Source organism: Drosophila miranda, chromosome 4 (assembly GCF_003369915.1).
Source record: "Drosophila miranda strain MSH22 chromosome 4, D.miranda_PacBio2.1, whole genome shotgun sequence".
Lineage (NCBI taxonomy): Eukaryota > Metazoa > Arthropoda > Insecta > Diptera > Drosophilidae > Drosophila > Drosophila miranda.
The window spans coordinates 13862019-13877165 of NC_046677.1; the positions used below are offsets into that span (position 1 = coordinate 13862019).

General features: G+C 44.2%; 2 protein-coding genes across 2 annotated transcripts; one reads left to right on the forward strand and one right to left on the reverse strand.

Moving 5' to 3' along the window:
- Nucleotides 1-6452: 6452 nt before the first annotated feature.
- LOC108162220 lies at nt 6453-7491 on the forward strand. The gene has a single exon (XM_017296840.2). The coding sequence runs from the start codon at nt 6572-6574 to the stop codon at nt 7241-7243; it is 672 nt and encodes a 223-aa protein (XP_017152329.1). The 5' UTR covers nt 6453-6571; the 3' UTR covers nt 7244-7491.
- Nucleotides 7492-7928: 437 nt separating this feature from the next.
- Nucleotides 7929-13660, reverse strand: LOC108162215 (very long-chain-fatty-acid--CoA ligase bubblegum). Its single transcript, XM_017296833.2, has 6 exons — nt 13498-13660; nt 11126-11376; nt 10675-11020; nt 10107-10606; nt 8701-9292; nt 7929-8641 (listed from the first exon to the last, which is right to left on the reverse strand). The coding sequence occupies exons 2-6, from the start codon at nt 11362-11364 to the stop codon at nt 8318-8320; spliced, it is 2001 nt and encodes a 666-aa protein (XP_017152322.2). The 5' UTR covers nt 11365-11376; nt 13498-13660; the 3' UTR covers nt 7929-8317.
- Nucleotides 13661-15147: the final 1487 nt, after the last annotated feature.

Genomic DNA, 15147 nt, shown 5'->3' on the forward strand with positions numbered 1-15147 from the left:
ATTAAGAAATATAATAATACTATTAAGTATATTTAATCTACTTTTGTATTCAGACTCCAAGCATAGTCTGGTGTCTTCTTCAAAATAATTACAATCAATTGCTGCATTCTTAATAGTAAGTTCTTTAATTTAATCCGAAACTGACCTTAGACAAGCAGCTGGGAAATCGAATCGATCGAATGGCAGTGGACATTCCCGCCCATATACAGATAAACCCCATGCAGCCGGGATACCTTCCAGGTAGCGCATATCGGGACATGTGTGCTCTTTGTAGCTCATAAAACATCGTACATGAGGGTTTTACCCCCACCTTAGCCGAACCGGGCTTCCCAGTTGGTCACTCACTCGAAGTCGGACGGATTAGGCGCGGGGGCCGGAGCCCGCACACATGGGCACGCACTTCGGCGTCGCATAAAGAGAATTGGAAATAGGCGGAGCACAGAGAGAGAGGACAGAGAAAAAAACTTTCACACAGGCCAGCAACAAATCGCAGTAGCAGTAGCAGTCGCAGTCTCAGTCGCCGTCAGCGTCTCAGCTGCTGCCGGCCGTACGTTTGTTCGTTTTCATTCGGCTGCGCCTTGCTGTGCGCCTGGTCCTCCAACAGTCATTTTTTGTACAAATTTATAATTTATTGTTTAATTTATTTTATTGCAAAATGTCAAAAGCGTTCCTGCCTCTCGCCACACTGTGTGTGTGTGTGTGTGTGAGTGTATTTGTGCGTGTGCGTGCAGCAGTGAGAACTGCGTTTGTGTGTTGCTTTCGAGCGAGCTGGGCTGGGGCGCAGTGGGGAGCTTACATACTCATATGTTGGGGACCGCCTTCTGATAAGCGATAAAACGATATATTATTAACCCAATTGTAATTGTTGCAATTTGTATTTTGCAGCTTATCTTTTGTTATGCGCGCAACAACAACATTATTATGAAATTATTTACCAAAGAACAGCAGCTCATGAATCGGTAACAAGTGTAAACCTTGTCTATGGGTCGACGGGTGTACGGCGTGCGGTTCCGAGTGGAATGGGGCTTTTATTGCATCAAAACTACAACACAAATAGTTGCAATATTGAGCTTTCTTTTTTTTCTCACTTCCTCAACTATAAATACATATGTAACTATGTAGCTACACATAATATATACATACGTATATCTGCACGTATGTACATATACTTTAAGTTGTTGTATGTTCTGCTGCTCGGGCGAGTGTGAGTGCGACAAGTGTAACGGTACATGAGAATTATATCGGGTAGCGTAAAGAAAACATATAAAAATTCGAAATACATGTGGAACACATAGGCACGTGGAAAAGAAGAGCTCACCTCAAATGCGAACTAGCAATAAAGCTAACAATAAAATGGACATTGAACCTGCATCGAATAAGGTTAGGGTGGTTCTTAAAATATAAGTTTATTATTCACATGGTATATATGACAATTTTTTGATACTGGAGGGAATTATTATTACATAGCAAAGACCAATTGTGTGGATGTATTGCCCACCAGTATAATTTCAAAGCAACTGAACACGGCTCATTCACACCACAAGAAATATAAAGGTCCACCCTAAAGACCTACATTGTTGGGGCTCTCAATAAATGGTCGGCCACTAAGAAAGCACACGTCATGCAATTACAGTGGACGACTGAAGTCTAAATACGACACCTTACTGAAAGGGCTGAGATCAAAAGACCTCAAGTGGTGTCAAGTGTGAGTGGGACACAATTTATCCTGTATAATAACGGAATAAATACTATACCAATTCGTTCCAAGTGTCTATGCCATAATAACAATGCAAGAAACATATGAACCAACCTGCTACCCATTATACGAGTCATCAGATCCTTACATCAATATTTTCATGATGCTTCTATGCTCGGTAGTCAAATGAGTGTCTTTGTTTAAACTTTGGTTTTCCACTGTACATGTTCACATGATAAACCCAATTGACACGCACTAGCAGAGTCTGATACGTATTTAATGCGATTTGCCATATGTTGGGCTGTGGTCATAAGAATCCTAATATGCATACCCACACTGCTGCCACACCAGACAGGGTACATCGGTTTCGGCATGTGTAACAATATGTTTTGTACATATTTACACGCACCACAACTTGTGTGTGTATGCATGACCTAATGTGTGTTCTCACTGATTGTTCGAGAAGGGGGTGGGGGAGTGAGCAACAAAAGAGCATGAGCATGTGCATGTCGTCGGTGACTTTTGTAGATTTGTTTGTGTACATATAGATATAGCGAAATAACCCGGCGCTCAGCATTGATTAGCAGGCGTCAGCACAGAGCCAAAGCAAAAAGTTCATGCGAACAAGTGAGAAGTGAGCCAGACAACCAGGCAGCGGCAGAAGCAGTGGCGGTGGCAGTGGCAGAGGCAGTGGCAGAGGGAAAGCAGAGCCAACAAACAAGTACACACAACAATAAGGAAACATACACACACGACATACAAAAACGATACAAAACCCACACACGCACACACACTCGCACTCTCGCTCACAGAAAACTACTAAAAGAGGCAGCAGAGGCGGGGCGGGCACGAAGCAATGTTCCAATCGAAAGGGGGAGATGTGGGGTGGCGGGGACAGATAAACAACATTTTATATTCATGTACCAACAACAACGCCAATAGCACAGCAGAGACACCACCGACAGAGATAGAGACGGACATAAAAAGCGAAACGAAAATCAAATAACACGTGTACGTACATATCGACAAACAAGCGACATACAACCGTACTTACATACAAGTACATACATATGTACATATGTATGTTCATGCAGTTCTCCCTCCCGATACACCCGTTCATTCAAAACGAAACACTTGCAGCAACTCATTCAAACTCATTTCTACACACTCACACAGCATACTCGTATGTACATCAACACTAGCATGGTCAGAGGGGAATGAATGTCGGTGCATATGTTAGCCTAACTTGTGGTTCTCTCAGAATCAGCGGATAAGAACGTGTGCTCTTCTCTCAGTCTCTGTGACCAGTTGTTGGCCGCATAAATACCAATTACTAGTACAATAATAACCTGAATTTAAAGCTGTTTAATACCTACTTTATTACAAGGGTAAGAGAACGGAGCGTACTGAAATTCAGTTGTGCAGGTGACAAAATATTCGAAAGAGTTATGCTGTACACGGTTTTTGTTTAAGTATGCTTCAGATGGAACTTCAGCAAATGTGAACATAGCTAAAAAAAAAAAAAAACCAGTTTTACTTCACTTTGACCAACTCACTATTTACCCAATTGTCGGGTGTACACTATATGTAGGCTATTGTAATCACAGGACGGGGAGGGAGACTGACGGAAAAATACAAGGCAAATTGTCCCCCTTTTTCCAATTCTGACGTCGGCACAGCGTCAGTGAAGCTGATCATTTTCATAACTTAATCGGTTCGTTTGACTCGACTGTTGCATCTGTGCAGCACTCGTGATTGTCATTACTGTCGCTGTCATCGGTGACAGCTTTCCATAGTCCTTGTCGCACTCACTTATCAGCTTTTGGCCACGCACGTACCACGATAGTGGATTGCCCCTCTCGTTCTTCACACGTCTGACAGTGCTTGTTTTCAATGATGCTGCAATTTTCTCTGCTGCCACCGCTGATCAGTGGAAAATTCTGGAAACATTTCCAGATTAAATGGATGCGATTGTCCGTGAATTGTGCCTCGTCACGATAACATGACCAGGACTACCCCAATATTTCCAAACGTCGTCTCATTGCTAGCAGACTTTTTCACGATAATACGGGATATGGGTATGATTTTAAGACAATGGAAAACAACAGTCGCCGAATCAAAATAAAACTTCCACGACGTGAGAGATTAGTTTAAATGGGTCTCTGATTGGTCCCGTCATTTGATTTTTGATTTCAGACTCGTAACTGATAATCCCTAGATCAAGTAAACAAAACGGAGTGCATTTCTTTGAATATATTTAACGAAGTATTTAAGAAGGGATGAAAAACAATGTATGCACGTATAGTATAGCCTTAAATTTTATAAGAAATCTCTGTCGACATGACCTTTTTTTCTGACCTCGCCTGTAAAACCAGTACGCGGGCTGCCTAACTTTTTGTGAGACCAAGTGTACGTTCATGAATTAGGAGAATTACCCTACGCAATCTTCTTCGTACATAACCACATTCTTGACCTCGCCTGTGAAACCTTCCCAACTTTATTGGCGGCCAGTGTAGGTAAATCACTAAACGCCGCCCGAATGCTGTTGATAGTCACAAAAAATTAAGTTGTTGCTGTTGTTGTTGGTACGTCATCATCATCATGCACATGCTATTTTCATACAACCATACTTATGCATGTATGTATGCATTTACGTGTATGAACGAGTCGTCAGACAGCATACTTACGGTTACATATGTTTTCATGCACGCAAGAGAAACGTACGTATCTATGTTTGTAAATATGTACATATGGTATGTGTGTTGCTTGTACCTGTACATATTTAAATATCGTTTCCCTCTGGCCTCCGCTGTTGACGTTGGTGCTGCTGCTGCTGCTGCTGCCTATTACATTTCATTTTCATACCATTTCTGGTTTTGGCTTTCGCTCTGCCAGCGTCACTGCCTTTTTTCTGTTATTGCTCATTACAGACAAGATTACATATGTACATCTGTAGATGTAGATGTCTACATGTTACATACTCGTACGTACGAACGTTTGTACATACAAACATATGTACGTACAAATTTGTGAGAACGTCGCAGTCGCGTCGTCTGTTACCGTTTTTAGCTTTCATGGGGTAACATTAACATCCGTCGCACACTCCACCCGTCTCCACATATACACACACACACACTCCGCTGCCTCTGCTTCTGCTTCTGCCGCTGCCTATGTCGATGACTCTACGTTTTTCTGCCAGCCTCTGCTAATCATTCCTGCTCGCCTGCTCACTGCTTATGTTTATTTGTATATATCGAGCACACAAACGCACTCGGCGACTCATATGCAAAGCCCCCGCTCTTCGCGTACATACAACGATACGACTATACGACGATACTACAATACCCTCCCGAGTATCCGTCACAGCCAGCATTTGAACATCTGTGTCTGTATTTATGCAGATAGCTGTAACATACACAACACATGTTAGCGCACAGAGGAGTATTTATGTATGAATGTAGCTTTAAAGGTGGAAAGGTTGAAGAGCGGCGAACCAGTGGAAGGGATGAATAAGGCGCTGGGATATTGATAAAGGATGCTCTTCGGTTGATCACATTCCTTCCAGCAATAATACAAAAAATGTTTAGGCTTTCGAGAAATCATCTTCATCCCAGCATTATCTTAAATCTATATATTAACTAATAGCTTGGAATAATCTGAAACCTGATAAATGTTTATTGAAAAATCAAAGAAGAATGTTTCCACATTCGATTTTGATTCACGATGATAGGATATCGATGAGAATATCCCTGTGGAACAATGTGACTCGGTGGATAGGGACAGTCAAACATAATTGCTCAGTTGGCTTTATTTAGGTTATTACGATGACTCAGATAATAGTCCCCGTATAGATTGTCACACGCTTATCTTATAAAAGACCAGTAAAACTTTGAAATATTATCACTAACAACACTCAACTTTAGCTAAACACGACTTGAGTTGAATGGCACATTTGTACAAATGTCCCCTTCCTGATGGATAAAATGGAAAACCTTTTATTAAAGATTAAAACTGATTTTATTTCTTCGAATCCGAGCCTTATATCAACTTAGAATTATTATACACATCATTCAGTTCTAACGTTTGCTTTGACACTTTAGGTCTTGAATTACTGATTCTTTCTATTTTATTGCATATTGCATCAATTATATATTTTATGAAATTTTATTTTCAACAAAATTGAAAACTTTTTTTAGGGGGAAATTAAATAAATATTTAATGAATTAGGGGGTTTTTTTTTATTTTATGGATAGGGTTTTTATATTTTTCTTATTTTCAGAGGGTTCTTTGAACTACTACTTTTTCAAATCAGTTATTTGTACCATTTTGGCAGCTCCAAACAGCTATAATCAAGATCGCAATATCCTCGGATAGAGTATAAAAACTTTAACCATCTTGGAAAAATGTTACAAAAAGAATATTGGGAAAAGAAAGGAAAAGTTGTGATAAATCGAGTTCATAAAAAAAGTGTGACAGAATGAAATGAAAAATGTTGGTCCGATCATTTCGAAATGAGTTCCTCAACAACCTCAAGACCTTACTCTCCGCACGCTCGGCTTCGAAAAGATTCGATCGAATTGGAAAGGTCTCCACTCTACAACGGCCGTATCGGTACATTTCCAATGCTGTGGCGCGACTCCATGGTACTGAACGCTGCCGATAAGGGCTGCGAAAATAATATGAATAATAATAAGAGACCGACAGTCAGTTATCGTACGACAGAAGCCTACATATAGGCAGACCCGAAGAGCGTGATGCACAGCGGCAGCAACTGCATCGGCTCAGCGGACTTCACTTTAATCGGAAAGACTGGCTGCGTTTAGTGCACTCGGAGCGACGTACCGTACATGCGTACAATCTTCCACGCCCAAAAAGATGCTGGTCCAACTGCTGACCCTCGGCCTGGGGCTGATGCTGCTGCTGGCGGAAGAGCAGCTGCAGGTATTGGCTCTGACCATCACCAACGGGCATTGCCAGAAGAACATCAGCGTCAAGTACCAGGTGCCGGTGACCAGGACACGCATGCCCGCCAACGCCAGCGCGGAGTCGCACGCGGAGCAGTACGTGGTCTACGAGGAGCGGATCCGCTGGGACAACGTGCAGGTGTGCTGCCCCGGGTATCGCGCCATTTTGTTTGGCTTCTGCGAGCCCATCTGCCTGGAGGCCTGCCCCGCCTACAGCTACTGCGTGGAGCCCAACAAGTGTCACTGCATGCGTGGTTACGAGCACTCCCACCACCCGAACAAGCAGCACCAGCTCATCTGCCGCCCCATCTGCCAGGGCGGCTGTCCGGAGCACAGCCACTGCGTGGCGCACAACGAGTGCGAGTGCCGGGCCGGCTACAAGGACGTGAGCAGGTGGTTCAGCCTCAGCCTAATCTGCGAGCGGGTCCAGTGCGGCCAGGAGCAGCGCTATGACCCCGCCCGTCACACCTGCGTCAAGATCGAGATGAGCATGGAGGAGCTAATGCAGCGTGTGGCCGAGCGCCTGGCCCAGGGCCTAGAGTCGACCACCCAGTCAGATGGAGAGGACAACAATGAGCCTTAGTTTGGTTGCTCCTTGCTCTCAATGAGTGCCTGAATCAAATCAAGTAACATACGAATATGACAATCTTGAAAACAGTACCATAAAATGTGATGGAAATCGATTGTAAATTTTCTAAAACTACGAATAAACATAACTATTCGGTTTCGACTCTTTTTATAGAGATTACGAGATTGAACCTATGTATAGTCTAACCGACATACAGATGTAATATGAAAATGTTTAATAAAGTGCAGATACATTTTGGTTTATTTGTCATTCCATCTTCTACAGAAGGGAGAGCAGTACAAGCAGCAGTACAACTTGCAACTTGAACACGCACAAATATATTGCCTCATCCTCATTGCCTTATGTACAGTTTTAAACACTACTTAGTTCACGGCCATCCAATAAACATTACTTTTTACACTAAAACATGGAACTATAAAATCATGGGTGAAAATCTAACAACGAAGAAAGCTTATTCCCAAATGTGAAGACAGACTTGTCGAAAAAGCTCGTCAGCTTCCACTATATTGGTGACCCCAACGTGCGGGTTTCATTTCCATGTTGTGTTCTGTATATTTTGAACTGTCGCTCTCTTCTCTGTTCTGCATTATGTTTGAAATTGTCATTCCTGCTGCTTGTTCCTCAGCTTTGGAACCTTATCCATCCTTTAAGTGCGATATGCTGATTGCCAAAGCAAGAGTTACATACGTACATATCTATATAAATTTATTGTGGCACTTCAGACAATAATCAATTCATTGCGTTTCAGTAGGTAAAACAATTTAGCATATACAAATTTAAAACTTAGGTACTAAATAGAAGATCTGTGGATCCAGTTGGCGGAAAGCTAGAGCCCAGGACAGCAGGAATACGAGTAGTGGTCCCAACTGCATTCTTCTAGAGCGCGTGTGTAGGTTAAGTATAATATCCAACAGTTAACATCAGCCTATATCCTATCTATATAAAGTGGCACTCTATTGGCTTGAAAGTCCGTTAAATTCAATTTCACATTAAAGCTCAGGTTCCGCTCTTTCATAGCTCTCTATTTCTTTGTTTTTCAGTGTGTTCCTTGGGATTGGGATTAATGGTCTATGCATAGAGTTTCTCGATCTCATCGGCATACATCTTGGACACCACGTTGCGCTTGACCTTCAGTGTGGGTCCCAGCTCGCCGGTGGGTATGGAGAAGTCATGCGGTAAAATGCTGAATTTCTGGACCTTTTGGGCATTAGAGATGGAGACTTTGTTGGCTCGCTTGATGCCATCCTCGATGGACTTCCACACCTTGGGGCAGGGGCCGGCCTTGAGGATGTCCGAGACCGTTTTGTGCTCCACTCCCAGCGACTTCACCCACACAGAAGACTCGTGGCTCAACTCGTCCAAAGGTTCGCCAGAATCCTTGTCCATTTCGGTCTGAAGGAAAGAAGGAGTCAGTATGCAGTACATTCAGCAAATTCTTACGATGAACCCACCTTAATAGTGACCAGAACTGTCAGATACTTGCGCTGCTCTCCCACCAGGAAGGCATTGGAGATGCCATCGAGCTCCTTCTTGATCATGTTCTCGATGTGAACGGGCGGAATGTTCTCGCCGCCAGCCGTAATGATGATCTCCTTAGAGCGGCCAGTTAAGCTGACGTAGCCCCTATCGTCAACAAAGCCCAAATCTCCAGAGTGCAGCCAGCAGTCATCGTCCAGCGATTCCTCAGTTTTCTCCTTGTTGTCAATGTATCCCATGAACACGTGGCGTCCGCGGATGCACAGCTCGCCATGGCCGTTGCTGTCCTTGTTGATGAACTTCGACTCGCAGCCGGGCAGGGTCTTGCCAATGGAGTTCAGAGAGAGCGAGTCGGGAAGGCAAATGGTGTGGCAACCGGCTGTCTCAGACATGCCAAAGGCATCAAGGATCTTCAGATCGAGACTGAGGAAGTACTTCTTCGTCTCCGGCGACATGGGGGCCGCGGCACTGACCAGGGTAATCACCCGATCGAAACCCAGGGCCTGCTTCACCTTGGACATAATGAGCGACTTGGCAATCTTGTAGCGGAAGCCTCCGGAGCTCTTACTGCAAGAACGTTGAAAAAAACTTTAATTAGTATTGTTTGCTGATGAGTTTTTCGAGGCTGCCACCAATACAAAAGTGAGCTAAGAGGGGTCGGGCAGGGTCATGTTTAACAGCCTTCTTCATACTCCTACAGTCGGCTTTTGAATTTTTAATAGAAGCCTCCTCCTCTTTATAGACAGAAAAACTATTAGGAAAATATATATTTGAGCTGTTGCTTAGAAAGCCTTCATTCTCGTTGCGGATGTTCCTTTGCTCTTACAGGGCCTGATGGGTTTCCTAATGCTCCAATCACTGCCCAAGTATTTTCAGGTGGAAGCTTCTCACGATGGCCAAAATATCTGCTGGTGGCTGGTTGCTGGTGACGGTGACGGTTACAGTGAATCCCGCTCTGTCCCCGCTTTCGAGGACGTGCCCGCATGGCATGTCCTGGCGATTGCCGGCAACAGGAGGGAGCCGTGCCCGCGTGCTGCACGAGACGTATGAGTAATGTTGTTGCCAGTGATTCTCGCTTAAACCAGTGCACGGCCCAGGCACAGAGCGTTGGCGCTCGGCTTGCATAATTTAGCAGGACCGAAACACGTCTTCCCGGGCAGCCAGAACACTCTGCTCCTCGGCCCTTGAGCTGGCTGGCCAGGAGGCTGGGGCATGAAAAATGCAGGCATGGAATGGAGTTTATAAGTGGAGGATAGGAAAGGGTCGGGTCGGCGCTGCAGCCACTTTAACTGTGCATCCTTTTTGCATAATTTATGGGCACACAAAGTAGAAGTTGAAGTATTTGGTGGCCGCCGTTTCGTACGGTTTGGGGAATACTTACCCTTGACTCGCCATGTAGTGCTTCAGAGTGATGCCCTTGGCCCAGCCGGCGATCATCTTCTTGAAGCTACCGCTGGAGCTGGCCACGGCCACCATGCGCTCCTGGAACTTCTCGTAGACGCGCGGAACGCCCATGAACCGCGTGGGCCTTGCATCCTGCAGCGTCTTTACCAGAGTGCCCTTCAGCGCGTCCTTGTCCGCGAACCAAATGCAGCCGGCGATCGAGGCGCACGTGTAGATGTCCACCGTCTGGGCAGCCACGTGGGAGAGGGGCAGATAGGAGACAATCGACTCCGAGCCGGCCACAACGCGCTCCATCGACTTGGCGATGCCCCGGGTGTCGAAGCTGATGTTGTCGTGGGATAGCATCACGCCTTTGGGCATACCGACGGTGCCGGAGGTGTAAACCAGACAGCAGCACTCGTTGATCGCAATGTTCTCCAAGCGGGTCTTGTACTGATCCTCCACGTCGCTCACGTTCATCGACTCAATTTCCGACCACTGGAACGAGAGGAGGGTAGAGCCATTAATTAAATCGAATTACAGTAAGTATAGTAAGCCCCACTCACCCGATAGTAGCCATCCTCCTTCTTGAGGTACGGCGCGTAGGGCTCCTGGATCTGTATGGCCGCCTTGAGGTGGGGCAACTTATCACGGATGGAGTGAATCTTGTCCATCTGCTTGGAATCGTCAACGACCACGATCTGGGCCTGGGAGTTCTCCAGCACGTGGAGCACTGCGTCGGCGGAGTTCGTGGTGTAGATGCCGGCGATGATGCCACGGGCGTGGATGGCGCCCATCGCCGAGTAGAACCACTCGGCGCAGTTGAAGGCCAGCACTCCCACCGAGTGGTGCTCCTCCAGGCCGATCTTAATGAACGCCTTGGCCACCTGGTGCACCTTCTCCTCATATTGTCTGGGTGGGGGATGGCGTGGCGTGGTAATGCAATTAGCGGAGGTAAGTAAATTGCAAAAATTCGGAATCGGATTAGCCAGCCAGCGTCCTCCGTACTGTACTCACTTGTAGGTGACTGTCTGATAGCCAGTCTTTCCGGTCTTGGTGCGCAGGGCGGGGTAGTCGGGGAAGTTGTTGACCGTACGCTTGAGCAGGCCGGGAATGGAGATGGGCTCCTCGGCGCCAATTCCCTCCTTCTGCATGCGTATCTTCACAGCATCCTTCGGATTGGTGGTGCGATAGACCTCCGCCTGCCTCAGGCGATTGGGGCCGGGACGATTAAAGAGCGCTTCGTTGGCGGACATGACGTTGGCGGTCTGAAATCGAGTTTGAGTTAAGCAAAGGCGAGATTAGTTTTTCACTTTCACCTGCGCGGTTAATTTAGTTTTAAGCAAATTGACTTGCAGGTGGGTGGAAATGGAGCGGCGGCTCGAGAAATCATACGATCTATGACTAAAGTGCGAATGTACACACATGTTCTTTGCCTTTTCTTCCATCCCCGATAAGACCACCACTCGAGCTGTTCTTTGGGTTGGCCAATGTCAAGGCTTCCGTTTCATATGAAGCCTCTTATCGTTCGCTCGAATAATATAACTTAACACCTGATTATGGGGTGGTACTCATATCAAAACTTTAACGTGTCATACATATGTATATTTATGTACATATTTGAATGTTAAAACTGGTATTGCGAATTGATTATGAGTTACTGCTCGATGAAGGAATACTCGTATTAAATATCAAAGGAAACGCTTTCACACAATCGCTTCAATCTTACAGAATTTCGGCTATTATGCACACCACTTATCTCGTTGAGAGTTATCAAATCGGAATATGCTGGCACGAAGGCATTGGCCCCGACAGTGGTAAGTTTTTTTCAATGGGTTTTATTTGGCCCGGTACAAAGGCCAAGACTCGTAATTGGTGGTATCTGCAAAGCATACCAAAACCACCTACAAGTCTATTTCCAGGTTTTGTTTTTCCTTTATTAATCAATAAATGTTGGCCAGTTAGCGGTGCATACGAAAAACTAAGGGGAGATAAGACCCAAAATAAATAACACGCTAATGAAGAATTCAGTCCAGAATGAAAGAGCTAAAACAGCTGACTCGGCAATCAGGAGAGTCCAAAGGGTCAGCGCATTCATAGGCATAGACATAGTACGAATACATATGAATTTCCGATGAGTGAAAACCCCATTATTATTGGCTATATTTTATAAGGTTTTTACCGAGTTCCGCCTGCGATTATTTAAGATTGATTGGCGGGCTTCGAAGTACACATTCCACACATTGAATGATTGGCAGTTAAAATTATTGCAAGTTAAATGCCCCAAAGGCACTCTACTATCAGGCTAATGGAAGTGTCTCTTCTGTTTTTGGCCCATATGATGGAAAACCTGCTTAGGTTAGGTGCTCCATGCCCTGAGATTATGGCAGTTGACTCGCAAATCATAAAAATGAATAGTAATGAAAGTGGCACGCGGGCAAGGCATGTTTGTTTGTCGGTACATAAGAAATAATACATATTTTATAGAACATTTTTAACCGCAGCCTACAGCAACTGTAAGAACTACAAATACGAGTATGTAGGGGAAACCAGCTTTCCGATAAGGGGAACGTCGAAACCTTTGTCGCCAGGCGATTGTTATGTGCGAATGTTTGAGCCTCAAGCAGAATTACGCATTTGTGATTGAGAATGTTTCCCGCAGCGAGTGTTTCGCCGGGGAGAGCGACAAATGTAAGAGAAGAGCAAGAAACTGCGTATGAAAACAAAACTGATAATAGGCCAGCATCTAAAAATATTTGGCAACTATTCCGTTCTTCGATTCCCACCACCAATGACAACGCACAACTCGAAGACATTCCGAAAGCGTGGAACGAGAATGAGAGGTAGGCGCAAAGAGGAACAACAAGATGTTCTGGCCGTTGTGGTACGTAGGATACCCTCTAAAGCGTTTACATCCCAATAGAAGCGAGAAAAACAATGCGACAATGAGACGAATATTGCCAATCGATATTGATGATATGTATTAATATTGTATATGCAGCCAAGACTATTTATAGTCGGCCAATACTCTAAATATACCCTGGTGCAAAAGGAATAAACGTAGGGTATCCGAAACTAGAGACCAGGGAAAGAGTTCCGTCGTCTGATGTAAAGGAGGCTCGATCAAAGCAATGGGCTGAAAGAGAGGGCGAGCGAAGTGGGGAATGGAGGATATGGACGATATCGGAGAGCGATCTTCTCCGAGGTGACAATGAACTCTCGCCAGCAGTGCACTGACCCACTAAACAGAATTAGACGAAACAAATGTTGGCAAGGCTACGATGGAGGCAAAACTAACAAACACCACGGATCGGATCTCTCGCACGTGTTACGAGGAAGTCACGCACTCAAGTTCAATATTTCATTCGCTTTTGAGTTGGTCAACTTACATAATTCACTTTTGTGGTTTTTTGAAGTCTATAATATTGATTCTTTCGGAATTCTCGAAGCACGCAAAAACGCTTTCGATTCTCACACTCTTTTTTGAGACGCGAGAGACAGCACACACGACCGCAGACAGCGAAGGCAAAGCGAGAAATGAACGCCGTTCAGGATCTGATGCTATAGAAAAGTTGCCGCTTCTGGTTCAACGTCGACGCCGATGTTAGAGAGTCAATGTCGAAGTCGATGTCGATATGGGGGCTGCTACCTGCTCGCGCTGGGTCGCTCTTATCAGCCAGAACTCGATCCCCGCGCTCGCTCGCACCCATGCGTCGGATTAGAACCCAAGCGATGTTACGCACGCTCCGCTACAACAAAATATTTGCTCTTTGCTTGACACTGAAATAACTGTATGGGCTCTTATCAGTGGGAGCCGTGAGGAGGGGATCGGTACCGGCATTATTTGTGGCAGTGCCTGCTATTGGGATTGGGTCGGGCGTCCTGAAACGGATGCGGGAGTGCAGTGGGGGGAAGTGGCAGTAAAAGGTATTATCGCATCAATGCAATGGACGGGGGTTGCCATATTCATATTTTCTGTGTATATATACAAGCACATATGTATGTACGAGTATTTATAAGGATTGTTGATAAATTTGTTCTTAAATACATATAAAGTACATCATGTACATACGTATAATAACAATACATCTTCGAATGATATTTTTGCTACAACATATTCTATTTTATTTTGGAAAAAAATTAATATTTTGACTAATATAGATGAAATAGATATGTACATATGCTCTTTATATATGTAAAATATATTGAAATTAATCTTTGTATTTGTATATAGGGATTTTCTGAAGAGAATTTTCAAAAATTTGTAGTAGAATCAGATAATAATTCAGGGCAAAGTCTCAGTATATTTCCCATAAATGGTTATTATTAGGATCAAAATGGATTTACAAGCATTTCGAGAGATTATTGTTTTATTCAAGTGAACTCCAAGGACCTAGGGAATGTTTAAGGTGTGCATCAAGCGGACACAAAAATCAAAATAAATATGCACCATTGTTCATGTTCCAAAGGCAGGAAAAGATTGAATCTGATTGGCATCTGAATCATTAGAAAAATCAGTTTAATTTTGCAACGAATATACTGATAACGTCTCAAACTACAAGCTTCTATGGTGAGTGTTAGTGCGATTTCGATCTGGTGAATGCACGCGTTTGATCAAGCGTTTCGATTGTTACTCACAGCCGAGACCTTGAGACAAACTATATTATCAGCTAAAACAAATGCTGATTAACACTTACCGTTGCGACCATTTTAAATTTGTATAATTAATTACGCGGGATATGCGGGACTAGCTTGAGATCCTTTGGAGGACTACTACTCAAAGATTCACTGTCAAAAGTAAAATATGACTCCGAGCAAGTATACGAACAAATGGCGTCTGATTAAATATTCATCCAAGCCCAGCGTTATAGGTGGAGTAAAAAGAGATAAACGATATGCCGGGAAGCACAAATCAATAAAAATAAATATCATTTATTTATGGAAATTAATTAAATTAAAACAGCAAATAAGAAAAGTTGTTCAGGACACCTGGTGGTCGAAAAGTAAGCAGAATTTCTATGAACAATGGAATGATAATA

Coding starts and splice junctions, on each gene's coding strand:
- LOC108162220 (XM_017296840.2), top strand. CDS start 6,572: ATGCTGGTCCAACTGCTGACCCTCGGCCTGGGGCTGATGCTGCTGCTG.
- LOC108162215 (XM_017296833.2), bottom strand. CDS start 11,364: ATGTCCGCCAACGAAGCGCTCTTTAATCGTCCCGGCCCCAATCGCCTG. Junction 10,607..10,674: donor AGGAGGATGGCTACTATCGG/GTGAGTGGGGCT, acceptor CTCTCGTTCCAG/TGGTCGGAAATTGAGTCGAT. Junction 9,293..10,106: donor CACTACATGGCGAGTCAAGG/GTAAGTATTCCC, acceptor ACGTTCTTGCAG/TAAGAGCTCCGGAGGCTTCC.